A 27,429-nucleotide genomic window follows, 5' to 3' on the forward strand; every position below is an offset into this window, starting at 1 on the left:
GCAGTGGACCAAAAGCAGGAAGTCTTGCTTGTCATGCTTCCCTTGTAGGTCACAAGCCCTGCCCTTAAAAGCATTTAAAAGATAAATATTAGAAATATTAGACAAATATCATAAACTAATGGGGCTCTTCTTTTACCTGGTTGAGGTAGAAGTACGTTTCAGCTCCTTGCAGGTAAAGATCCTGCTTGTGCCAACAGTTCATAAAACACATGGTAGTTTCTCTCCTCCTTAGCCTAAAGGAACATAGTTTAATTTAATTGCTTGCAGGTGTACTAAGGTGCAAGTTAATGAATAAACATCTAACCTGGAAGACGATTCTTGATTTTTCAAGGAGATATTAGATAACAACAACACCACTAAAAAAATAAATAAAGGGAGATCATATCATGTTCATTTAATGTTCACTACCCCTTAAATCAACATGCAGTACACTTACTGGCATATGTGGATGTGCAGGTACTTTCCAAATCGGCTAGAGTTGTTGTTCAGTATGGTCTTGGCATTACCAAAGCTCTCAAGAATGGGTAAAACATCCATTGGCTGATGAGAGGGAGATTATCTTTTTGAGTTGTGCGATTATGTCTTAATTTTCCTTATGTCTTGATAAATTGATTTACCTGACGTAATTTATCATTTCTGCCTTGATACATGGAACTCAGGTAATGGACTCAGGTCTTGCCTGATCCACTTTGTCCACTGTTGAGACATTCACATTCATTCCAATGTATAATATACACTGTAGGAATATGTGTGTATATATACATGTAATGGATTATGTACAGTCATTATACAGTTGTGCTCATAAATTTGCATGCCACTTGCAGAATATGCTAAATGTTAATAATTTTAACAAAATAAGAGGGATCGTGAAAATTGCATGTTATTGTTTATTTAATACTTTCCTTAAGCTATTTCACATTTCACAGATGTTTATATATTCTCCACAAGACAAAATAATAACTGATTTTATAAAAATGATCTCATTCAAAAGTTTACGTACCCTTGAATCTTAATAATCTGTGTTGTTTCCTGGATGATCCACGACTGTTTTTCTGTGTTGTGATAGTTGTTCATGCATCCCTTGTTGGTTCTGAGCAGTTCAACTGCCTGCTGTTCTTTAGAAAAATCCTCCACTCTCCTGCATAATCTTTGGTTTTCCAGCATCTTCTGCATATTTGAACCCTTTCCAACAGTGACTGTATGAGTATGTATGACTGTAACAGGATGTTGATGTGTAAATTTTTCTTATTTTGTTTATATCCCCATATTATATCCCCATATCATATTTTTTTCATTTGGTACTGCACTTAAGAAGCTACATAAATACTTAAATGTTTCCCAGAAGTCCAAATAAGTACAATATACCCTGATCATCCAATTCAAAAAGTTTACACCCCCAACTCTTAATGCATTGTGTTGCCTTCTTGAGTATCACTAAATGTTTTCACCTTATATAATAGTTATGTATGAGTCCCCCAACTGTCCTCCATGTGAAAAGATGGATCTCAAAATCATACAGTCACTGTTGGAAAGGGTTCAAATATGCAGAAAATGTTTGGAAAACCAAAGAATATGCAGGAGCTGGAGGATTTTTCTGAACTGCTCAGGACCAACGAAGGACTCATGAACAACTATCACAAAACAGAAAGGCAGTTGTGGATCATCCAGGAAACGACACACAGTATTAAGATTCAAGGGTATGTAAACTTTAGTATTAAATAAACAATAACATGCAATTTTCATGATCCCTCTTATTTTTTTAAATTATTAACATTTTGCATATTCTGCAAGGGGCATGTCAATTTATGAGCACAACTGTATATGTATGTGTACTGTATGTCTCTATGAATATGGATTCATAGATGTGTGTTTATGTATGTATATGCAAACGTATATGTGTAACGCATACGTATAGTGTATATGCATATGAAACATGCCCATAATCCTCCTCACTTTATGATGATGCAGTGCTCTTGGGTGGTATTCTGAGATTGGCAAAAGGCAGCATCTGCTGTGGCATATACTGTATATGACTACAGGGACAATGAAAATCAATCTTTCAACATGACAGTTAAACACTTCTCAAAAAAAAAAAAAAAATTGCTTACTGCCAAACACTGCTTAAATTCTCATAAGTGAAAGTACTCACGGTGGATTATTGTGCTTCTCTTTACCCTGGTACTGCTGTCTCAGATCCTCAGTGTAGATGCTGAGAGGCTTGAAGGGGTTGATGGACAGGAGCATATCACCAATATACGTCTATTGGTTTTAATAAACCGTTTTAATAAGGTTAAAAAGACAACTGAATGTCAGAGAGAAGATCACATTTGATTGTCTGGAAAAGGTAATGCATACATAAATTGAATCCCGATGAAACCGCTTCTTCAAATTCAGCAGAACAGAACTCTCACACACCTCTCTGAAATAAGATGCATACTTTGTTTCAAAACAATTCAGACAAACTCAGCATGCCATCTGATGTGCCAGTTAATGTTTTGTTCATATAATTCACTTTTTAGTGTGGCTTTTGACAGTCTACACAAGGAAGTGTACATCAGGTGATTGCTGCGATCACTCACTCCAGCTGTGCCAAATCTTCCACCTCATCCACCTTTGCATATTCTGCAAGGGGCATGTCAATTTATGAGCACAACTGTATATGTATGTGTACTGTATGTCTCTATGAATATGGATTCATAGATGTGTGTTTATGTATGTATATGCAAACGTATATGTGTAACGCATACGTATAGTGTATATGCATATGAAACATGCCCATAATCCTCCTCACTTTATGATGATGCAGTGCTCTTGGGTGGTATTCTGAGATTGGCAAAAGGCAGCATCTGCTGTGGCATATACTGTATATGACTACAGGGACAATGAAAATCAATCTTTCAACATGACAGTTAAACACTTCTCAAAAAAAAAAAAAAAATTGCTTACTGCCAAACACTGCTTAAATTCTCATAAGTGAAAGTACTCACGGTGGATTATTGTGCTTCTCTTTACCCTGGTACTGCTGTCTCAGATCCTCAGTGTAGATGCTGAGAGGCTTGAAGGGGTTGATGGACAGGAGCATATCACCAATATACGTCTATTGGTTTTAATAAACCGTTTTAATAAGGTTAAAAAGACAACTGAATGTCAGAGAGAAGATCACATTTGATTGTCTGGAAAAGGTAATGCATACATAAATTGAATCCCGATGAAACCGCTTCTTCAAATTCAGCAGAACAGAACTCTCACACACCTCTCTGAAATAAGATGCATACTTTGTTTCAAAACAATTCAGACAAACTCAGCATGCCATCTGATGTGCCAGTTAATGTTTTGTTCATATAATTCACTTTTTAGTGTGGCTTTTGACAGTCTACACAAGGAAGTGTACATCAGGTGATTGCTGCGATCACTCACTCCAGCTGTGCCAAATCTTCCACCTCATCCACCTCCACAGCTTGGCTGCTTCCTGGCATCATTACCTGAGACACAAAGTAAAGGAAGCAGAGCAGAGCTGTCACTGAGAGCCCCCAGTGGGCAGACATGTGGATAACACAACACTATTTCCCAGCTTCCTGTTTCGAATTAAACAATAAGCATTGTAGATGTCAATAAGGTTACCTGCATAATTGAAAAAGAGTTCAACAGCAAATTATTCTGCATATGCCATACCTGCGTGCTGTTAAGTCTCTCCTCTAGCATATTTTGGGTTGGATCTTCAGATTCCCATGGGCCTCTGCCATTATGGACTGGAATTATGTGCGGGCCAATAAACGCTCTGTTGACTTTGAGGGGATCTCTTCTTCAGGCTCATGCTTAACTGCGTCCACTACTATTTTCTCACATGAATCTTGATTTGGCTCTTCAACAGCATCTTCGCTGTCTTCTGGAGGTTGCTCTTTGGCGTTCTTGCTTTTATCATTCTTTCCTTTACCTTTCATTGAAATCAGCATACGAGACTGTCTGTTCAGAAGACTTTTGGGACCTTTTGTTGGGGGTGCTGCCTGATCTTCCTGTGTCTTGCTCATTGTCTTTGTTTTACTTGCCAACTGTAGAATTTGAGACTTACCTTTAGTAGCGCCACCTTTGTAGAGAGCCATTCCATTAATATGAACTCCTTTTGAGGGCACAGAATCGTCTTTAGGCTCCTCTCCTCTAGAAGGCCCCTTCTTTTGTAGTATCTTAGATTTTAACATCTTTTTCTGCCCCTGGAGGTGAACTGTCAGGTTTAGCGGTCCTGGTTTTCCTTGCCCCGTATCACTCAGTACCTCCTCAGAGTCGTCTTCTTCTGCACTGCTAACAGGTTCCTTCTCGGGTTCTTCTTTGATTCTGCTTTCAGCAGGCACATCGGGATTGTCCTTTCTCTCACTTTTCTTCTCCTCTCCTGTTTTTTCCCCTACATCGTCTTCTTCCTCCCCTTCTGTTTCTTTGCCTACATCTGACAGTTCTTCTTCACCAATTAATACACTTGCGTCGGTCTCAGCGGTGTTCTCCACGCAATCTGACCCCTCCTTGTCATCCTTTCCTTCTTCATCACTCTCTTGTTCTGAGCTCTCTGCTTTCTCGGTCTCCGATTCGTCCTCTTCGGTGTCTACTACTTTAGCACCTCTCCTTCTCGCAACTTTTGCAGGAGTTTTGGCTGGATTGTTTTTCTGGTCAGGTTTTGATTTGACAGCTGGTAAGTTAGTCCCCTTAGCAGGTAAGACTTTGCCATTTTGCTTTCTTGCTTTGGCTATTTGCCCAGAGGTCTCTATCTCTTCATCTGGCGGTTCCTCGGTTTGGTCACTGTTCCCAGTTTTCTTCTCTTTTTTGTTCTTACCTTTCCCAGCTATCTCTTCCTTCTTAACAAATGTATCACCTTTTCCTTTCTCACTTTCATTATTATTTGAGAGTATTTGAGATTCTGTTTTTCCTCCTTTTTTGGGGGGAATTTAGTCTTTTTTGTCTGTCTTTCTTGTCACCGCTTTCTGCTTCCCTCCTCGAGCCCTGGAAGGGGATTTGACTTGAGGCATGATTCTAGGTCAAAGTAACCTCACAGGTCCTGTTTCCGACTTTTCCTCCAATGCCAGGACATTTCTTTGATGACCTAAGAATAATAAAACATTTTCAAAGATTAAAAGACCACAAAAAGATGTAGCACGAAATTATTCAATACAAATCCATCTGTCTGCAAAACTTTCGCTAATTTTTTACCTTTGTGCAGGTCTAGTGAAACTGATGCATATCAGCAACCTAAACTACCATGGGTAGAGATCATATGTCATGTCTTTCAACTGAAGTGCAAGGTGTACCTGACCTAATTGTCACCATTAGGACTGGGTTTCAGGCATTTAGCTCAGCACTCTCAATAATGCTGGTTGGATCAGAGATTTTGACTTTATATATAGATAGATCAAGCACCGTTTAATTTGTAACATAACATAATACACACAAGTATGCAAATACCACGTAAATCAAACATATTTAAAAAAAACTTTACTGCATCAGTGTAACACTGAAGGACTCACCCGTCTTCTCAGGTACATATGAGGCATTGAGGGGGTCTCGAGAGTTTTTCTGATAGTCCCAAACACTCCATGGATTAATCCTGTGACCGGACTCAAACACTAGAGTCTTTCTGACACAAATACACACACACATGCACAGGCATTCAAGGGCTGTGGTGAATAATTTATCTGAGGGTACACCATATAGTTATGCACCCATTCATATCGGCAGCTGCTGAACAGATGGTGGAAAGGTGAGAGGCTTCACTGCAGGGGTGACAAAAGGTGTTGATACATGAGAGAGCAGGAGAAAGACACTGACAGGTGCTCACATGCTTACAAAGAAATTCCAGCAGACATTCCTTCTAAAACTTTTCAGAAAAGTCTGTGGTTTTCTTTCTCCATCATAAAAAAGGTCTATACTAGAATGCCGAATTAAAACACAAACACACACACACAAAACTTTTTAATAACACTAGACAAACAATAACCTATATATCAGGATGAAACCAAATACTGAAAGTTTTATGTTAAAAACAGAAAGTGCATCTGTATGGATAAAGTGCAAGGTCATTTATAATTATTAAATACTTAAGTTTCAAATGAAGTAAATTTGCTAAGTTTTTTTTTATAAGTAAAATACAGTACGCACAAAAAATAAATCTGATAACCTTTTCTTTCTTTCTTTTTTGCCCTGTCCTTAAACCAATTTGTTATTAATATTGCCCATTGTAGAGAATTACAGTGGGGCAAAAAAGTATTTAGTCAGCCACCAATTGTAGTATTATTATCTGACAGTTGTTTTTAATTTGAATCTTACATTTAGAAGCTAGACCATGCTATTACAAGAATTATATTTATTTATTCTCTTGCTTGTGCTGTGTGACACAATAGTGTAAACGGCTATTCTCCAGAATTCTTTTAGAGATGGTGTCCAATATCATGCAGGCAAAACATTTCAGCTACTGCGATTAGGGAACAAAGCATCTCTCAATAATAGATGATCAAAAATCTTGGCTGAGTCTGTATGACAATTGATCTGACCAGAGAGAGATTTCTTTTCAAATATTTTCAAAGGCTCCAAACCTCTTATAAGTAGCCATAAATTGACTAGACAGACGTACAGTTATGGTTCACTTAGAAAAATAAAAAAAGAGTCATGCATATAGTCATAATTCTTTCGCTCCTTTCTTGAAAAAATATTAATTCAATTACGAACTGAACAAATTTAGTATTGAATGTACGTGAACATAAAATAACTTAATCACTACTTTGATATAATTTAACTTTTTTTTAAATATACAGAGTTCAAATGTATATCTTGTTTATTATTTACAATAATTGCCCAATACGCCATGCTAAGCAATTTTAGGCCCATTTCAAACTTATGCAATTACTAACATAAAACAAAGACAGCATAACTGGGCAATTATTGTAATGCATATCGCTGCACATTACATTCTCATTTCATTCATACCAATACTAATTACAAGAATCACATAAAAAAAAATATATATATATATAGACACAACATAGCTATCACACTTCTAAATTATTGTAAAAACTCACTTTTTTTAGTTTAGTCAAACTAAAAAAAAAAAATCTCATATTGTTTCTAAACCACAGTTAAGGGTTTTACTCTTTTCACTTGTTTCTAAAGCATTTCAAGTTACTATTTGTATGAAGATGCTCTATAAATAAGTTAATGTATTACTGCTAGATTAAAAACCTTCAAAGTCTCCTGAGCTACAAATATTGAGTTAATCAAATTTCCTATCCCCACTTAATGAGTCAAGTGACAAGCACAGAATTCTAGGTGTTATCGATGTAGACCCCCCCCCCCTATCAATATATATATTTTTGTCTTCACAATACTTTTTACACTTTTGCCCAACCTACATCATATCAGTCTTCCCATATCAATACTCAAAAATGCAGAAAAGGACGGTTTGTGTGAAAATGTTTTACTGAGAAGACTGTAGTGTGGCGATACAAAGCATAATAATTAGTGTTCTCATACATAATCATGTATAATTCTACAAAAATATATTCTAGACCCCCCCCAAAGAAAACGCTAAAAGCATTTCAGGAGACAGTACCAAAATATTTCCTTAGATCAGAAAATACAGCCCTCCGTAAAAGGAACCCAGCGTTCAAAACAGGTACGGATTTTCATATACACATATATTAAAACATTTGACTACAATATTTTAAAATTACATCATCATTATTGGCATAAAAATGTTTTACATAAAAAAAACAAAATAAAGACCAAGCCCCTCAGAAAGCTGTACACCCTAGAAACTACAGCATATGAACTACACAGTAGTGTACAAGTACCTATAAGAACTTTTATCTAGCCACTGTTCTCATTGGTGTGGACGGGGAAAGGCAACACTACTTGTTGTGGAATACGCCGTAGGGTTTTAAATGTGGATGTGGTTTATTAGCATCTGGTGCTAACGTCACCTTGTCGTCCAACCCTAATTCGTCAGCAACAGCTAATGGCGTCTTTATCCACCTATAATACACCATCTATGCAAATTCTGAGGTCCTCAATCTGGTAGAAAAGAAAAATCATGCATTTGAAATTAAGTTAAAAACAAAACTGTCTTAATTGCCAGTCTTTCAAACCAAACGCCACTGCATTTGCTCGGGTTGCTGCAGTGAACTGCGCAGACGCAGACGCAGGTGGTGTGGATGGCGGTTAGTCAGCATGTAATGGATTTAGTGGAGATACAGTGTTTGGTCTTAGCAGGCACAGGTGGTGGTCCCTCGCTCTCCTCTCTCTGGGTGTAGAAGCTCTTGAGTGGGAGGTTTCGCTCTCCAGGGCAAGGCTTTCTCATGGTTCAGTAGTGGTTCTAGCAGTAGTGTTCAGATCGTAAGCAAGTCTGGAATGAAGAGCGCATCCAGAATCGTTCAGGCACTGGGAATTAAAAGCTCAATCTGTGGACACAGCAGCAAGCAAAGAGGCTAAATGAACATATAACTTGTTACATTTTGGCTGATGAAGTATTAGAAATAATTATGACATGTCATGTGTCAATTCCAAGTGTAGTGCACAAAGTAATTTATTCACTTAAACAAATAGAAAATGATTTTCTCATACATTTATGCACATGGTAGGATACCATTAACAAGACTATAAACATCAACAATAATATTTTAAATATCATTTTTCTTAGCTATCAAATTCTCTTTTCAGTATCATCCCATTTACATTCACACTAATGTAACCCAGCTTTCCTGAATATTACATACGTAAACAAACAAATAAATAGAGTGAACTGAGACCAAAATAATTCATTTTGGCTGATGAAGTAATAATTATATGTATAAATAATTATGACATGTCATGTGTCAATTCCAAGTGTAGTGCACAAAGTAATTTATTCACTTAAACAAATAGAAAATGATTTTCTCATACATTTATGCACATGGTAGAATACCATTAACAAGACTATAAACATCAACAATAATATTTTAAATATCATTTTTCTTAGCTATCAAATTCTCTTTTCAGTATCATCCCATTTACATTCACACTAATGTAACCCAGCTTTCCTGAATATTACATACGTAAACAAACAAATAAATAGAGTGAACTGAAAATCTCAATCTGTGGACACATCAGCAAGCAAAGAGGCTAAATGAACATATAACTTGTTACATTTTGGCTGATGAAGTATTAGAAATAATTATGACATGTCATGTGTCAATTCCAAGTGTAGTGCACAAAGTAATTTATTCACTTAAACAAATAGAAAATGATTTTCTCATACATTTATGCACATGGTAGGATACCATTAACAAGACTATAAACATCAACAATAATATTTTAAATATCATTTTTCTTAGCTATCAAATTCTCTTTTCAGTATCATCCCATTTACATTCACACTAATGTAACCCAGCTTTCCTGAATATTACATACGTAAACAAACAAATAAATAGAGTGAACTGAGACCAAAATAATTTTACAAGATGAGTTGCATTTATTAACTATTATTATTATTTTTATTATTGCGGTCTCTACGAGAAAATCTAGTGATATCTTGATAAACATTCTCATCTACTCGGACTTTAAAAATATTTTTTAGACAATTTTACATTCACACTGTAGGTTATGTAACCCAATCTTTTATGCATCATGTAATCCAAATCTTATATTCAATTATTAAATTACTATCATATGCAAAGTATTATTATTTTATTGACACAAATATTATTTTTTAAAGACGGGAGATTAGAACATTCCTTTGAGTTTTTCTTAGAGACAGTTACAATAATAAACAATAAATAAAGACAGTACTAAAAATAATAATTTTTCTTTGCATGTGATAATGACCTGGTTCCAACCAAAGAAATTTGGAATCATTTAAATATTTAAAAAAAGTTAACATAGAGCACATTTTTATTTTATTTTATAATGCATAATATGCCAAACCCGAACCTCTTTTAAAGGGGTCCTATTATGATTTTTCAATTTTTCAACTTTAGTTAGTCTGAAATGTTGCTGTTTGAGCATAAAAAAGATCTGCAAAATTACAAAGCTCAAAGTCAAAAGGAGATATTTTATTTAACAGAAATCACTTTTCAAAAACGACAACGAACGACTCGTTTGGACTACAACGCATATTTTCAGGGGTTTGTGATATCATAAATACCAACGAATGGGACGAGACCTGGTTGAGCTGCACTAGAGAAGGCAACGAGTGCTATCACTATGTCGGAGACATGCTAGCTTTCCAAAGGGAGACGAAATTAGAGTGGTTACAATCATCCGGGTTTAAAATCGCGCTCAAATTGATTTGATTTTGACGCAATATTTACACTGAAGCTTGCAGTGGTAAGGAGACAGTATGGTAAGGAGAATGACATTTCCCGACCAGGCGCCGAGTGCTGCCAATCACAACACACACTGGCCCAGCTAACCAATCACAGCACATTTCGTATTTCAGAAGGCGGGCCTTCATTTGATACAGGAACTATTCGAACTGTTCATGCCAGACTGGGGAGAGAGGTGTTGTAATAATGTCAAATATGTGAAAAATTATGTGTTTTTCAAAAAACCTAGTATGAAAGCCTCTTCTAGTACCCCCCCAAAACAAAATCAAGACTTTGTAAAAGAGCATAATAGGACCCCTTTAAGTGATCAGCACTCAGAGCAGCTCCAAACATTTGGAGTGCTTACATAACACACTACTGCGCCGGAAGACATACAGGAAGATCTGCATTTCAAACACTGATCATCGAGTTTCAAAGAAGGCCGTTTTAGCACTGTTCTCTCAAATACTTGCTGGTTACAATATTATTATTAAAATGCAGAATACCAATTTATGCTAATCAGGAACAGAAAATAAATAATTACCTCCATTGCTTAGCACATTGCCTGCTTTTGGCTTTGTCTTCAGATTGTTTTCTAGGAACGTCCTTTAAACAAACAATTGGCAGATTATTCAAACCGTACGGGTATTAATGCATATTAATAAAGTAATAGGATCTACATTAAATTAAACCTTCTTACGTTTGATCTCCTTCTAGAGACTTCTGGATCTCCTGAAGCACTCCTGCATTAAAGCAAGATGTGAATCAAACAAATACACAAAGACTTTCCCACAAATTATATTTAGACACTATAAAAACTAGTCCAGCAAACAGCGCCCTCAGTGGAACTGCTCAAATACCCCAAATCTAGTTCTTCTGTTTATAAACAACAAATCAAGACTTTTTCACAGATCTTAATACAACAATATTATTGTGCAGGCAAATGGGAGTGTTACAGATCATGCACACATGACTGCACAGATAACTGAAAACATACAGCATGTTTAGATTATTGTTTTAAGCCATTTGCATGTCATCTGCATGTCACACATCCACAGCAAGCAGATATACAAACAATCTGATACTGCTCTACTGCTCTTACTTTACTTCTAAACTACTCCGTAATATGCTGTCTAACTGCTGATCCTCATGTACTCACTCTCATCGTTGAGCAAAGCATGCTCCATTACTTGTCTAGCAGAACTCTCTGGAACACACAAGCACATTGATCAGTCAGGCAAAAGCTTGCAAACACTCTGAGGAGGAGTTATGAATACAATTCATAATTGATGCAACTGGCAAGCCACAACAGTATTATCTTAGTATTATGTATAGACTATAACAGTATTTATTAATATTTTGAATTAAGGTTTTATTTGAATATTTTTCTCCATTTAATCTTAGTTTAATTAAGTGATTTGTTTAATTTTTCTTAGCTTTTAAATGAATTTTAGTATTTAGTTTATGTACTATAATAGTATTGATTAATTTTGAATTCGCTTTTATTTTTATATTTCGTGCTTTCATTTTATTTTCAATTTAAATTATTTTTTGGTCATTTTTTGTTTCGTCATTTTAAAAAAAATATTCAATTTTAGTTTATTTTCGTTTAAAATGTTACATTTATAAATTATTTCAATTAACAAAACACGTTTTTGATCGTTTTAGTTAAAGGGGTCATATGATGCGATTTCAAGATTTCCTTTCTCTTTGGAGTGTTACAAGCTGATTGTGCATAGATAAGATCCCTGAAGTTGCAAAGACTAAAGTCTCAAAACCAAAGAGAGATTCTTTATCAAAGACACTGCCACGCCCCCCTAAAACGGCTCGTTCTAACACGCCCCCACATACCTACCTCACTATGTGGAAATATTAGCATAATGCGGCCCAAATGTTCACGCAAAGAAAGAAGGCGTGGTTTCAGTAACCGCAGTTAGTGTTGATGCAGCATGTCAGGGAGACGCTGTGTGTTTCTAGGCGAAAGCAAAAGCACTTTATTTGGCCTTCCGAAAGTAGATGCATTTAGGAATCTTTAAGATGACTTACAACAGAACAGCAATGCATTTTATGGACGACCGTTTCGTGAACCTAGGAGAGGAGGTAATTCTGACTTTGCTATGACAATCTGGTGCTTCTGAATCAGCTACTGTTTTGTTATTAGTTTAAGTATTTGCTACTGACTGTTCAAATGCTGAGTTTTGCACATCGTGTGTGAGTGTGTTCGCGAGCGAGAGAGAGAGAGAGAGCGAGAGAGAGCGCGAGAGAGAGCGAGAGAGAGAGCGAGGGACTTTGTAGAAAACGAAGCGTTTGAGAGAGGCGGGGCATAGAGGACCTACAATAATGTACAGTTTTTGAAAAATAATGTGTTTTTTGAATATTAAAGCATGTCAACATATTCTGTTACACCAAATACACAAAATAATAATCTTTAAAAAAGCATCATATGACCCCTTTAACAATAACAACAATTGGCCACAAAATTAACATATAAATTAATATTAATATAATATAATGACACACTGCCTTCCAGTACACCTAATCAACTTCTAAATTTAGAATACTTGATTGTGATTGGTCAGTTGCAGTTTGTCTAATCACAAGCGCAAAACTCAAAATTACGAGTTCACTTGAAGGCTGTATTATAATTAGTGCTGTCAAACAATTAATCACATCCAAAATAAAAGTTTTTGTTTACACAATATATGTGTGTATACTGTGTATATTTATGTATATATAAAAACACGCATGCATGTATATTTTTAAAAAATATTTATATTTATATATATATATATAATGTATATTATATATAAATATAAATATTTTATATATAAGTATATTATATTTTTCTTAAATATATATACACATGCATGCATGTGTATTTATATATACATAAATATACACACAAGTTCTCACACACACACACACACACACACACACAATTTCATTATTTACTTGCCCACATGTCGTTTCACTGACTTCCTTCTGTGGAAAAAAGTTAATTTTTTTGAAATATTCTGGCTGCTGTTTTTTATATGTAATAAAGGTGAATGAGAACTGGCTCCAAAATGACAAAAAACACCACTATAAACATATCATAAAAGTGGTTCACATGACTTTTGCGCTATACAAGTCTTCTTAAATAATACAATAACTTTTGTGTGAAAAACAGGCAGAAATGAAAAGACTGACATCTGCCCTATAGCTCTCTTTGGTAAGTTCATGAGCGTTCATGAGAGAAGCAGCGATACTTTGAACAAATCATTCTTTTGAGTCAGATCTTTTTAATGAATCGCAGTTGATTCAATTCACAAAACTTGTCTGAATGAATTGTTCACAAACCGGACTGATCCCATTCTCGAGTTCAACTTACTGATTCAACAATCCAGTCGCAATGGTTCACAGCCCTCTAAAGGTGAAAATTATCACTGACTAACTTTAAGCCTGTTGCTTACAGAAAGCCATTGAATGACTTGAGGAACCTGTAATATGGTGGACAAGTAATATGAACTACTTTTATGATACTTTTGCAACCTTTTTGAAGCCTTTTAAAATCTTCAGTCCCCATTCATTGTAATTGCACTGAAAAGAGTTACTAAGTCGCATTTATTTATATAGCGCTTTTTGCAATACAAATAGTTCAAAGCAGCCTCACATTAATAAACCGAAAAAAGTGTTAATGTTGTAAAATAATAAATTTTACAACATTCAATTTCAGCTGTAAAGCAGCTCTACAAAAGGAAATAGTGTCATTATTAAGCTCAAGTTTTTTTTTTAAATTTAGTTCAGTTCAATTACAGTGTTAATGTTGCAAAGTTGTCAATATCCAGCTCAATTCAGTTCAAATGTATTCTCATCCAATAGTGTCAGTGCAGTTAAATCTATAATATTACTGAATACTGAATAATTGTCTTCACATTATTATTATTATTATTATTCCTTCCAGTACACCTAATCAACTTCTAAATTTAGAATACTTGATTGTGATTGGTCAGTTGCAGTTTGTCTAATCACAAGCGCAAAACTCAAAATTACGAGTTCACTTGAAGGCTGTATTATAATTAGTGCTGTCAAACAATTAATCACATCCAAAATAAAAGTTTTTGTTTACACAATATATGTGTGTATACTGTGTATATTTATGTATATATAAAAACACGCATGCATGTATATTTTTAAAAAATATTTATATTTATATATATATATATAATGTATATTATATATAAATATAAATATTTTATATATAAGTATATTATATTTTTCTTAAATATATATACACATGCATGCATGTGTATTTATATATACATAAATATACACACAAGTTCTCACACACACACACACACACATACACCCACCCACCCACCCATATATCATGTAAACAAAGTTTTATTTTGGATGCTATTAATCGTTTGACAGCACTAATTATAATGTATAATACCAGTATGTTTTTGGGGCTAATAATATGCCTCTTAATATATATAACTTTTGTTTTTAACAAAATTCCAAGTATTATTGTGGCATTGGTTCATCAATTACGGATTGTGTCCGTAAGTACAGACTAAAGTTTTTTGCATGAGTGACTTCTGAAAATAACATGGGGAAGCATTCATCAAAGCACTAAGAACATGCGTTTTTTTAGTATTGGATGCTTAGTTTGCACAATTCACACAGATTTGGAAAAAGCACACTGAATCTCACCATATCCTTCACTCTCCCTTTTGAAATTTCTAGAAAAACAGAAAACAAACAAACATCAATATAAAAACACTTTTGTCAATCCTTAACAACAGGAAAGGAATAATGGATTCTGAACTATTACTACACACACACCTGTGTTCAGTAGGTACTCCATCCGGCTGGTCCCTGTGGATGGGACTTGATGGGTTCTTGGGCCTCATCTGGAGGGGAGCCTCAACCAGACAACGAGGCTCCACCACCCAGCGGGTGGAGAGAGAAAACCGCTCAAACTCAGAAGGGGACATCAGATAAAATCCTAAAAGATAACCAGACAAAGAGTTTCAGAGGAGATTCATGCTTTTCCTTAAAGGGGTCATATGATGTTGCTAAAAATAACTTTATTTTGTGTATTTGGTGTAATGAAATGTGTTTATGAGGTTTAAGGTTAAAAAAACACATTATTTTCCACATACTGTACATTATTGATTCTCCTCTATGCCCCGCCTTTCTGAAACACATCGATTTTTACAAAGCTCATCGTTCTGAAAAGCGAGGTGTGCTCTGATTGGCCAGCTATCCAGTGCGTTGTGATTAGCTGAATTCCTCAAGCGTGTGACGGAAATGTTACGCCCCTACCATACTGTGATGTCGTGTCCCGGCACGACGAGACAAAACCAATAATGTGTTTTTGTCAGCATCATAGACTGTATAAGGTCAGCATGCGCGCCGAAGGGGAAACAGGGGAACTGAATTCACTGGAACACCGGTGGCTACTCTCCCAGGAAACAGTCCTCCATAAAATGCGTTGCTCACATCTGAATATTTGGTTTCAACTGTTCTGGAACAGTGTTGTAAATACAACTTAACCACAGATGTCTAGTTGTGTCCTCTTTTGGAAGGCCAAACAAAGTATTTGGCCTTCCAAATATGTCCACAATATGGCGGCGGCAACAATACTACAGCGAGAATCAAAGTTACGCCTTCTTTCTTTGTGTGAACATTTGGGCGGCGTTATGCAAATCTGACATGTGGGGGCATGTTTAAACGAGGCGTTTTAGGAGGGTGTGGATGAGTCTTAACTTTTATAAAGAATATCTCTTTGGGTTTGAGACTTTAGTCTTTGCAACTTTAGGGATCTTATCTATTCACGAACAGTTTGTAACACTCCAAAGAGAAAGGAAAACTTGAAATCGCATCATATGACCCCTTTATGTAAATGCACTGTGTAAAAGTGAGCGTTTCCTACCTTGGCCATATTTGGTGAACACACAGGATGCGATTCCACTGACGTCTTCTCTTCGTATGCAAGGATAGTGAACCATCATTTTGATGGAAGGCAAAGAGATGACGTGTAGCTCACCCTGATTGGTCAGCACCACCAGGCTGCTCTCCAACTGTTCATCGGTCCGAGAGCCAAACCAAGCGACACCCACACGGCGAACACGAGAGCCGTCGACCGCTGTCAGTTTCAGCTTTGACTTACTGCTCACTTTAGGCAGCGTAAACAGCTGTGCACACACAAATGTGGTAAGACACACAATCTATGTTGGCAATGGAGGTAGAACAAGTTGTGTGGTGTAAATTCTCACCTTTAATTGCTCCTCTGACACAACCAATAGGTGATGAGAACCGTGCATTTCAGGACTGCGCGCCAAATCATGGGCCACCTCCAGAGGCTCGGGCAGAGGGGCACCCTTGCCATCCAAGACCACCAAACCAACGACTGGAGCACGATGCATCAACTGAATCTCTTTAGCTGGTGATGGAGAAGCACTTTCTATACAAGATCTGTTTATGTAAACATTCGACTATTTATATTATGGGTTTTGTGTACACTACCGTTCAAAACTTTGGTGTCAATACAAGTCATACTCAATTTATTTTTTATATTTTCCACTTATAATAATAACAGAAAAGTCACTAAAAATGATACATTATGTACTGACCAAAATTCACACTTTACTGCAATTTTACCATGTTGTTAGGTGAAGCAGAATGGTCAAAACCCCCTTAAATGTGGTAAAATTACTAACACAAAGTCGTAATGTGGTTTATTGCTCTTACAAACACAAGTAACAATGTTATTAATAAAGAAACCAATGTTCAATAAATACATTTATTAAGTGATTTATTAAAATCTTTGTCTCTGTCCATCTGCTTTGGAGCTGAAATGCTTTTATTAAATGTTGTTTATATATTATAATTTTCCTTTTACCTGCATGAGCCACCACTGGATCCTCCGCCCTTCGTTCCAATGAGGGGACACGGAGGACATGCGCAAAAACAGCTCCACCATTGGTTCCTGCCCACAGTGAGGGCGTACTGTGAGAACCTGAGAAAGAGAGAGAGATCATGAAGGTCTTCTGCTAGTCACACACATGCCATCTGAGAGGATGCAGCAGGAATAATGGGAAGGAACATAACCCTATATTTAATATTTAACGATTAGAAACATTGTGGTACTCACTATCACTAACGAATGTATCTGCAAAGTAGAGTGTTCTGACGAGGCCCGTGAAGGAGTCGTCAGAGGAACGGGCTTCAATCTTTCTCTGTACAGGTGCCAGCTCCATCTCCTGCAGAGCTTCGGCCACCAGCCTGTTGTTGATCTCTTGCAGCTGCAGAAACATTGCACAGATATTCACTATCAAGCCGTCACCACCCATTTAACAACTCTGAATTATGCAATGCTAACCGCAGCTGAAATAACAGCATGCATGATGTCTAGTGTCATGTTCAGTTAATTTGTCGTGTGAATAACTGGAGCATTAGCGAAAAAGAGAGATGATATGTACCTTAGCTGCGTTGTTAGTGTGGTGTTTTCGCATGGAAACCCGGCTGCGGCGAATCCTGCGGAAGGACTGTCTCAAGGACTTCTTGATGGACTTGACGCGTGAGAGTGGCCCCTCCAAGGCCATCTGGTCACTGGGATTTAGGGTGCACCTGCAAATGGACAGCAAACAACTATTAGCATGCTCAAAGTCTGCAGGAAAAAAACACAACTAATAGAATTTATCTTTGTAATAATCTTAAACAATCTTAACAGTCTTGATCCTAACAATTTAAAAGTAAAGTTTGGGCTCAGAAATAAAAGGCTTAAAATAATTGTAATATGGACAATTTTGAATTGTGGCTACAACATTAAACTAAAAATGTAAGTAAAATGTACATTTTCTTTTAAATTGATGGATATCAAGTCAAAAGGTCGTAATTTTCAAGACTCTAAAATACATGAGTATGATTTTTTTAGAATTTAGAATTTTTTTAAATGATCAAAAGTGACATTAAAAGACAATAATGTTACAAAAGACTTCAATTTTAAATAAATGGTGTTCTTTTGAACTTCTGTTCATCAAACCTGGGAATTTTTTTTTTTTTTTAGCATTCACAAAAATATTAAGCAGTTTTCACTGATAATAATAAGAAATATTATACATATATTAAAAGAGAAAACTGTTATTTTAAATTGTTATAATATTTAAAAAATATTACTGTTTTGATCAAATAAATGTAGCATTGGTGGGCAGAAGAGACTTCTTTAAAATTTTTTTTTACAAAACTTACTGAACACAAACTTTTGTACAGTAGTGCAATTCGGTCTAAATTTTAGGTAAAAAACATTTTATAATTTCTACTACTTTTCTATTATTTTAAATGCGGAAAACATTACATTTGAATTATATCACGTAAAAAAATATAAATAAAACAATACGGTTTAACATTTTACCTTTTTAATTTAAATTATTTTAATGAAAAGCCAGTTTATCATATGATAAGTGAATCAGACTAGGTGCTGTTTTTCCACTTTTTATCCACATATCATATTTTTCATATCATATGATAAAAGTACACCATGGTGACTAACACTGTAGCTATAATAAAGACTTCCCTTTTTGAAGGGAACATTTCTTTAATTAGACTATTGTGATGAGTGTATTGTCACTCATCATCAGTCTGAACCAAATAAAACAACATAAGTTTCAAGTACATGTTAATTTGTGATACCCTGAAAGTCTGCTTGTTTTAATAGTTACAAATCGATCTTTTGAACTAATAAAACTGGAATACTATTTAAAATGTTATTCTTCTCACTTGACCAAGATTTTATTCCTCTGGTGGTAGTCATAGAGACCAAAGCCATGGCTGGTACCGAAGGCCACCATTTTCCACTCTGAATGCAGAGCGATTGCTGTGACCACAGCGGGCGGCTGGCACTGCACTAGAGCGAAGGGCTGGAAGCCTGGAGGGAACAGCACTGGCTCCTCCCGCACGTCTAGACGCGCCTGGCCCTTCCAGCGAAATCCCTCCTGACCCTGCAGCAGGTCCACCACTGTAGCCTCGACCGTCTGCTCGGCAGCCTCATCATTCAGCTCCAAAACCAGAATCTGAGTGGGAGGAAGGATTTTATTTCATACATTTTGACAGAAGCAGATGAAAATTAAACGGCAATATCTCACTTCTGTACTAACATATTCTCTCACCAGACCTGTAAAATGGAGTATACACATTTTTTTTTGTCATTACAGCTACATTCAGGGTATACTAGGGATGCACCGATACCATTTTTTTTCTGATCCGATACCAAAAATTCAGAGTATCGACCGATATCGATCCGATAACAGCACTGTTTTTTTTTTTATAATCTATGTAGAATTTCTATACCTCAGTGTGTTGACCTGATCATCACTGTTTTTTGTGTTGAACACAATCTACTAAATATAGACAACTTCATTTTAAAGAAAAATACATGAAAAAATATATAATCATAATCCATAATAAAAATACTTATAAACTAGGCTAGTGGATAATTCAGCAGCAAAAGTTATTCTAGAAAAATCATGAGTGCACAATTTTATAAAATCTAAACATTTAGTGAAATAACATTATTTAGTGGGGAACAAATAAAAGTGAATAAGTGTAGGACTGAATCTGGTAAAATGTTACACATTGCTCTTTGTATTGTTGTAAAATATCATGAAATCATGAAAAACAAGTAAATAAAAAAAATCATATAAATATAAATTATAAAATTAAAAGACATTTCTTTTAAATGTATAGCACAGTAATGGAGGCAGCAACATATGATAGATAGGACAGAACAAGAAAGGCTATTAATAATCTTTCATTGTACAAAAGTATTATAATACGAAAGGCTCCAATACAGAGCGGCACAGAGCGCTTATGTGCATCCCGTGCGCAGAATGATGCGCTTGAAGCAACAGTCACAGCGCAGCATAGAAAAGTTCAAAGCACGAAGAAAAAAAGAGATATTGATGCGTAGTGTATTAAATCTGTGCGACAGTTTGAGCCTTTTCTTTTAACAGTTTTAAATTTCAGTTACTGCGCTCATGGAGAGAGTTTAATTGTCTTGACTGCCATAACAGAACGCGGCACGCAGTTTGAATGCTGAATGGAGGATGACAGACAGCCGCAATGGAGAGAAGAGTTTACATGAACTTGACTTAAATATTCATCTCTACCTCACATTAAACTATGTAACTGCTTCAGAACACTTGGAATATAGTGCACGAAAACTTCATGGTGCTTTATAATGTTTTTGTGCATTTTGTGGGGCTTAACAATAAAACAGAATACTATACGCACAATATCGGATTTGGATCGGTCTCGTCTGACCGATACCCAAAAGAAAGTATCGGAGTATCGGATCGGTGCATCCCTACATTCATGTCCTTACAGCAACATTCACATTTCAGTAGTTCAGTCAAAGGACAACAGGAGAGCACTGATCTTGAAGAGTGGCTTTTCACCAAGCTCATTTCCAAATGGCAGACATAATGTGAAGTGGACTGTTAATAATCAATTAACTCAAGAGTGCTTTAGTCAAGTTCTCTCTAATGATTAATTATCAACAGCCACTAAACATTCTGAGAACTGGGTGTACTGGAAAAGAGATCAGATCTTCAGCACAAGCAAGTGAGAATAAATTCATAGACATACAGCTCCATAAGCGACAATCAATGTTTCACAAAAAAATGATTTATTCAGCAAGGATGCTTTCAATTGATCAAAATTGACCAAAATGGCATTTGTAATCTTATGAAAGATTTTGATTTTAAATAAATGTGAATCTTCTAAAACTTAATCTTGGTGGAATTACGGTTTCCACAAAAATATTTACTGTTTTTAACATTGATTAAATCCTTCTTGAGCACCAAATAGGCATATTACAATGATTTTTGAAGGATAATTTTAAACTGAAGACTGGAGTTATGATGCTGAAAATTCTGCTTTGCTGTAACAGGAATAAATTGTTAAAAATTAAAATGTTTTAAAATAAAAAAATGTTAAAATATATTTAGTGTAAGAATTTCACATTATTACGGTTTTTATTGCATCTTACTCAGATAAATGCAGCCTTGTTGCGTATGTAGTAATTTATGTAACAACTGAACAAAAGGTAACATTTTAATATTGCGGTCTTTAATGATGTATGTCTTCCCTTAAACTCCCACATTAAAACGTACTTGTCCTGCAGTTCCAGCCACTGTGAGATATCCGCTGTATTTACACAGGTGGATCTTCTGAATGCCAAGCCGAGGGTCATCGCTATATGGGTCAAAGCAGCCCACCTGATATTTTTAAAAACAATAAATACACAAAATCAAATGTCTGAGGAAATCAGTAAACAACGGTGTTAACTAGAAGTGTGAGTGATAATACTTGTACAAGTAAGTGTCAGTCAAACCAGACCTTGCGGAATGGAGGCCACTCTCCCTCACTGCCCTGGTTCATGTTGTCATTTGGGTCGGCGTCTGTGAGGAAGGCTCCCGCTGTGCTGAGCTTGTACATGGGGTAAAGACAGACCCCTGAGGCATCCCAGAAACGCACAGTGCCATCTTCATGCCTTTCAAAAGAAAGATGGATACAAAATATTTAAAGTGAAAAGTAAGATCCATTTTAACCATCAGTTCCTCATTCTCTACATGCAAAACCATTACAGCGTCTTAACAACATTTTTCCTTGTTATTCACATGATTTTCATGAAAAGGAAAAACCCAGCTGTATTGAGCAAACACATTTTAAACAGGGTCCAAGTACCAACAGGTTGCCAAAGTTGTTTCAAAGCTACTAACAACTAGCTTTGAAGGAATGAACTAGAATTACTGGACTAATACTCAACTTTTAGAAATTAAAATATTCATGATCCAACAGGCAAAATAAGAACAAAAACCTGAACTTTCCAGTTTTTATTATCTGATGCAAGTGATGTGAGTGGCTCAAAACAGACACAGTCTAAAAGAAAAGCTTACCAAATTTTCAACTACATTTTTTTATTTTGTTTTACTCATTTATATATATAAAATCACAGTTGCCACAAAAATATTAGGCAGAACAGCTGTTTTCAACATTGATAATTATAAGAAAATTTTCCAGAGCAGAAAATCAGCATATTAGAATGATTACTCAAGGATTATGTGACACTGAAAATTTTGCTTTGCCATCACAGAAATAAATTACATTTAAAAATATTGCATAGTTATTTTAAATAATAAAAATTATACAATATTACTGTTTTTACTGTATTTTTTATTTTAAAAATGCAGCCTTGGTGAGCACAAGAGTGTTTTTTTCTAATTAATATTTAATAAAATATCATACAGAAGTAAGCTTATTGCCTGTATAAATTTTTTTTTTTTAACCATTTATTACTCATGGGTATGTTCTTCATTTTCACATGCTTATAATTATGAACAGAACAACTTCCCATATTTTACAGTCTGAAACTTTACAGTTATTTCAAGACTGCGAGATCACACCAAGATCGATAGCATTCGCTCACACAGGTCTACTCACCCTGTCAGGAGCAAGTCTCTCTGGGGAGGGTCTGGGGCAAAATTCTGGCCTCCATTTATAGGCCAAGGCTACAAAAAGACAGATTTACAAAATCAAGAATTGAATGGCTCAATAGAATCAAGGTCAGTGATTAAAGACGTCTATGGACTGACTAATAAATTACAGAACGTTTAGCAAACACTCAGCAATCAAATAAAAAAAAATATATATATAAATAAAAGAGAGCCTCCATAGCATAACGTGAGGTAAACCGCAAAGAGAAGCTTTTCAAAATGAAAACAAAAAGAAAAGTAAAACTTAACTTGCTGCCGGTGACAGTACTTGTATGTTTTTCCCCCCAAAAGAATACCAACATGTTCACCTTCTCTGGTTTAAGAAACTGTCTTTTATTCTACTTTAGCGTGAAAACCATCCAATGTTTGCTCAATATTCGCGTCATTTTTGCTGCGCACACCTTCTTGCTCCTGCTAGCGTGGCAAGTATAAAAAAACAGGCTCTACACTCTAAGCGCTGTGCAGTTCAAATGAGTTGCCATTTGATGTTTCTCATATGCAACAGAAATGGCAGCGCTTGGGAGTTGAACAACGCGGTGGTCGCGGCAGTGAGACCGCACACAAAATTTAGTCACACAGGCAGAAAAACAGTAAAAAATCTGGGTGTTATATTAAACAGCAACTTGTCTTTTTAAAATCATATTTCCCCATGTTACAAAAACAGCATTCTTTCATCTTAGAAACATTGCCAAGCTACGAAACATGTTACCTATTTCTGATGCAGAAAAGCTAGTTCTTGCATTCATGACCTCTAGACTGGACTATTGTAATGCACTGCTAGGTGGTTGTCCTGCATCCTCAATAAACACGCTACAGGTAGTCCAAAATGCAGCGGCTAGAGTCCTTATGAGGTCAAGAAAATATGATCATATTAGCCCAATTTTACAGTCTCTGCACTGGCTACCTATTAAGTTCCGTATCAGTTACAAAATATTATTACTCACCTATAAGGCCCTTAATGAGTTAGCTCCTGCGTAAAACAAATCAATTTTGCTTGGTTGGAACAGCAGCTACACTAATTATGTCTCTATCTGTTTCTCTGTTTCTGTAACTAGGATTTACACAAGCTTCAAGTCTGTTCAAGTAAGTCTGGATCCAGAACACCTGAGAAGAGATGATGCCAGCCCCTCAGAGGACCTCAGATGATGCCAACCCTGAAACAACATACAGAACTACCACATTTTTCTTGCATCTCATAATCTTGTACTGTGGTTATATCTGATCAAATGCACATTATTATTCTTTAGCTTGGGTTAAACAAATCAATTTTGCTTGGTTGGAACAGCAGCTACACTAATTATGTCTCTATCTGTTTCTCTGTTTCTGTAACTAGGATTTACACAAGCTTCAAGTCTGTTCAAGTAAGTCTGGATCCAGAACACCTGAGAAGAGATGATGCCAGCCCCTCAGATGATGCCAAACCTGATACAACATACAGAACTACCAAATTTTGCTATAAGTTTGATTCCAATATATAATAATTGCTGTTAATAGTGTTCATCGTCTGTTTGATTACGTCTTAAATTAATTTTTCTGTACATTTCTGCCATACGTACATTAAATGACATTAACGCACTGGTAAGCTACTACTAAATATATTGTAGAAACTTAATTTTCTGCAAAGCTTCTTTGCAACGATTGTATCGTGAAAAGCGCTATACAAATAAACTTGAATTGAATTGAACTGAATTGATTAAAGAAGCGATAACACTGCAAGTATAAGGTACCTGTGTGCCTAGGAAGTGTTGGATGGGACGCTGCCGGTCCAGATCCCACAGTACCATCAGGCCTCGGGTGTAGCCGATCAGCACCTGCCGTGGGTTGAGCGGGTTCTCATGCAGAGTCTCCACACACTCCAGATTCCTGCGGCCAACATAATCCTCTGGAATTCTGGAAAAAGTAGCGGTGAACAGATCAGCGATCACAAAGCATAACTTAACAGTCGTCTCAGGCATGCAAAACTCTTGGATAATACCATTCCACTGAAACTATTTAAAGAATGTATGTATAAAGACAAAATTAATTACGAGATTATAGAGCTGAGGATAAGTCTATTAAATATGTTAATTTTTAGTTCTTGGCTTTAAATAGTGTTCATATGTAAAGTGACCAAACCTTGTATTTTGCTAGATTTTGTAAAAGGTGTTTTGGGCATGAATTCATAATTCAGATCAACATGATGTCTGACCTTTTCTGTACATCCTCCACGCTGATGTTGTTCTCCTCCAGCTCTCTGAAGCCTGGCACTTCCACAACAAACACGTGTCCACCCTCTGTGCCCAGCAGCAGCAGCTCACCCGATGAGTGTGCCAGAACCGCAGTGACCCGCGTCACACTGGGAGGGGCACTGTCAATGTTTCACATCATAAACGGGTCAAAATCACACTAGTGATTTTTTTTTTTTTAATTACTACCCCACTTATATTAGACACTGGATGAAAACTGTATGCTGGCTTATTTTTAGGTTATCTACATTGTTTTTTTTACTTTTTTGATATAATGCATTATTAAAGTTTTTACCCATGCCTTTATAAGGCATATAAAGTATTTTTATAATCTTTTTTTCTATGTATTTTTATCAATAATCAACCAATTACAATACAAATACACACTGAAACATGAAACAGAATATTTTAATTATAATATCTTATTAAAATATTCTGTTTCATGTTTTATAAATATAAATATTTGAATCTCTTACAATATTTAATTATAATTCTTTTTAGGCATAAATACAAGACAATATAATGTATAATAATTATGATTACAAATTCCATACAAATGTGGCGCCACCAGAACATATCTGATGTTTAATATGCTGCTATGTGAAGTGGGTGATTAGACCAATAAGATTTCTTTGTGGGCAGGGCTACCCAGCATGACAAAACAGAAATAAAATCCAAGACTGCATCTGAAATTGCATACTTCCATACTATATAGTGGGCAAAAAAACGGTATGTACGAATTCACAGTATTCACAGAATTCTGCATGCAATTGACGCTGGTAGGTCACATGACAATGACAACATGATGAATATAGTACACCTGGATTACATTCATACTAGAAGTACATTCTCAGAGTGTATGCGATTTCGGATGCAGCTTAAAGGGATACTCCACCCCAAAATGAAAATTGTCATTAATCACTTACCCCCATGTCGTTCCAAACCCGTAAAAGCTTTGTTCGTCTTCGGAACACAATTTAAGATATTTTGGATGAAAACCGGGGGGCTTGTGACTGTCCCATAGACTGCCAAGTAAAATACACTGTCAAGGTCCAGAAAAGTATGAAAAGCATCGTCAGAATAGTCCATCTGCTATCAGTGGTCCAACGGTAACATTATGAAGCGACGAGAATACTTTTTGTACACGAAGAAAACATAATTAACGACTTTATTCAACAATTCCTGTCCTCTGTGTCTCTCCACATCACCGTAGCGCCATTTTAGAGAATATCTGCTGAATGCAAACTGCGTACGCTCTTCTGTGTCAGCTGCGCTGCACGGATGCGCTGTTTTCTTTCAAATCAAAGCATAAAAACACGCAGAAAACATATCTTTGTGGTGCAGCTGACACAGTATAGCGTACGCAGTTTGCGTTCAGCTCATATTCTCCAAAATGGCGCTACGGTGATGTGGAGAGACACAGAGGACAGGAATTGTTGAATAAAGTCATTATTTTTGTTTTCTTCGTGTACAAAAAGTATTCTCGTCGCTTCAAAACGTTACGGTTGAACCACTGATGGCAGATGGACTATTCTGACGATGCTTTTCATACTTTTCTGGACCTTGACAGTGTATTTTACTTGGCAGTCTATGGGACAGTCACAAGCCCCCCGGTTTTCATCCAAAATATCTTAAATTGTGTTCCGAAGACGAACAAAGCTTTTACGGGTTTGGAACGACATAGGGGTAAGTGATTAATGACAAAATTTTCATTTTGGGGTGGAGTATCCCTTTAAGAGACCAAAATACCCTGTCACTTGTTGCTGGATAATAACAGAAGTATTCATGGGAGGAGAGAATATGACATCATAGGCTGCAAAAAATGCTACTTTGAATCATGGAAGTCAGCTGACTGCATGTGTACATCTATGGATTCATAGCACAAGTGAGTCAGTCACGTCTGGGTCAGTGTGAGTCAGTGCTCATGTCTCATTCGCTGGGTGTGAGTGCATGAGCATCCCAGCAGGTTAAAAACATCTTCAAGCATGATAATATTAGACTGAGGTGAGTCTGTAGGTGTGTGTTCCTGACTCACCCAGGTGGACCAGAGAGAGTGAAACGTCCTATCTCAAGCAACTCGGACATGCTGGTATGGGCCCGAAGCGTCCACATGTGCAGACTGTTGTCATCCAATAATGTTACCAACTCCACCTGCAATAAATAAATAAATAAACACAAATTTTAAAAAAATACAAAAAAAAAAAAAAAACACTTCATCTATTCTTCTAATTAAAAAGAAAATAATTAAATGTATTTAATTCTCTGTGGATTATCCAAAAACTAATATCACAATAGATATTATTTATATATATATATATATATATATATATATATATATATATATATATA

At 36.0% G+C, this 27,429-nt stretch overlaps 1 protein-coding gene and 2 long non-coding RNA genes across 3 annotated transcripts in view; all 3 read right to left on the minus strand.

Moving 5' to 3' along the window:
* Positions 1-1,968: 1,968 nt before the first annotated feature.
* Positions 1,969-2,410, minus strand: LOC107565790 (uncharacterized). Its single transcript, XR_001606422.1, has 3 exons — positions 2,356-2,410; positions 2,150-2,259; positions 1,969-2,033 (listed from the first exon to the last, which is right to left on the minus strand). It is a non-coding gene; the product is annotated as an uncharacterized lncRNA (long non-coding RNA).
* A 396-nt stretch (positions 2,411-2,806) lies between these two features.
* On the minus strand, positions 2,807-3,248 carry LOC107565791 (uncharacterized). The gene is made up of 3 exons (XR_001606423.1): positions 3,194-3,248; positions 2,988-3,097; positions 2,807-2,871 (listed from the first exon to the last, which is right to left on the minus strand). It is a non-coding gene; the product is annotated as an uncharacterized lncRNA (long non-coding RNA).
* A 4,095-nt stretch (positions 3,249-7,343) lies between these two features.
* Positions 7,344-27,429, minus strand: part of LOC107565782 (lethal(2) giant larvae protein homolog 2) — a 31,925-nt gene continuing 11,839 nt past the window's right edge. Inside the window, exons 5-22 of the mRNA XM_016251057.1 lie at positions 27,116-27,231; positions 25,044-25,202; positions 24,583-24,745; positions 22,803-22,870; positions 21,699-21,852; positions 21,473-21,577; positions 19,080-19,372; positions 17,783-17,930; positions 17,455-17,605; positions 17,203-17,319; positions 16,577-16,743; positions 16,234-16,495; positions 15,141-15,303; positions 15,009-15,037; positions 11,473-11,520; positions 11,014-11,056; positions 10,858-10,919; positions 7,344-8,432 (exon numbers count right to left, since the gene is read on the minus strand). Of these exons, the coding sequence (XP_016106543.1) occupies positions 8,428-8,432; positions 10,858-10,919; positions 11,014-11,056; positions 11,473-11,520; positions 15,009-15,037; positions 15,141-15,303; positions 16,234-16,495; positions 16,577-16,743; positions 17,203-17,319; positions 17,455-17,605; positions 17,783-17,930; positions 19,080-19,372; positions 21,473-21,577; positions 21,699-21,852; positions 22,803-22,870; positions 24,583-24,745; positions 25,044-25,202; positions 27,116-27,231 (2,253 nt within the window). The 3' untranslated portion in view covers positions 7,344-8,427. The remainder of the gene's footprint in view (positions 8,433-10,857; positions 10,920-11,013; positions 11,057-11,472; positions 11,521-15,008; positions 15,038-15,140; positions 15,304-16,233; positions 16,496-16,576; positions 16,744-17,202; positions 17,320-17,454; positions 17,606-17,782; positions 17,931-19,079; positions 19,373-21,472; positions 21,578-21,698; positions 21,853-22,802; positions 22,871-24,582; positions 24,746-25,043; positions 25,203-27,115; positions 27,232-27,429) is intronic.

The sequence above is a fragment of the Sinocyclocheilus grahami genome, unplaced genomic scaffold (assembly GCF_001515645.1).
Source record: "Sinocyclocheilus grahami isolate Dianchi unplaced genomic scaffold, SAMN03320097.WGS_v1.1 scaffold1027.1, whole genome shotgun sequence".
Lineage (NCBI taxonomy): Eukaryota > Metazoa > Chordata > Actinopteri > Cypriniformes > Cyprinidae > Sinocyclocheilus > Sinocyclocheilus grahami.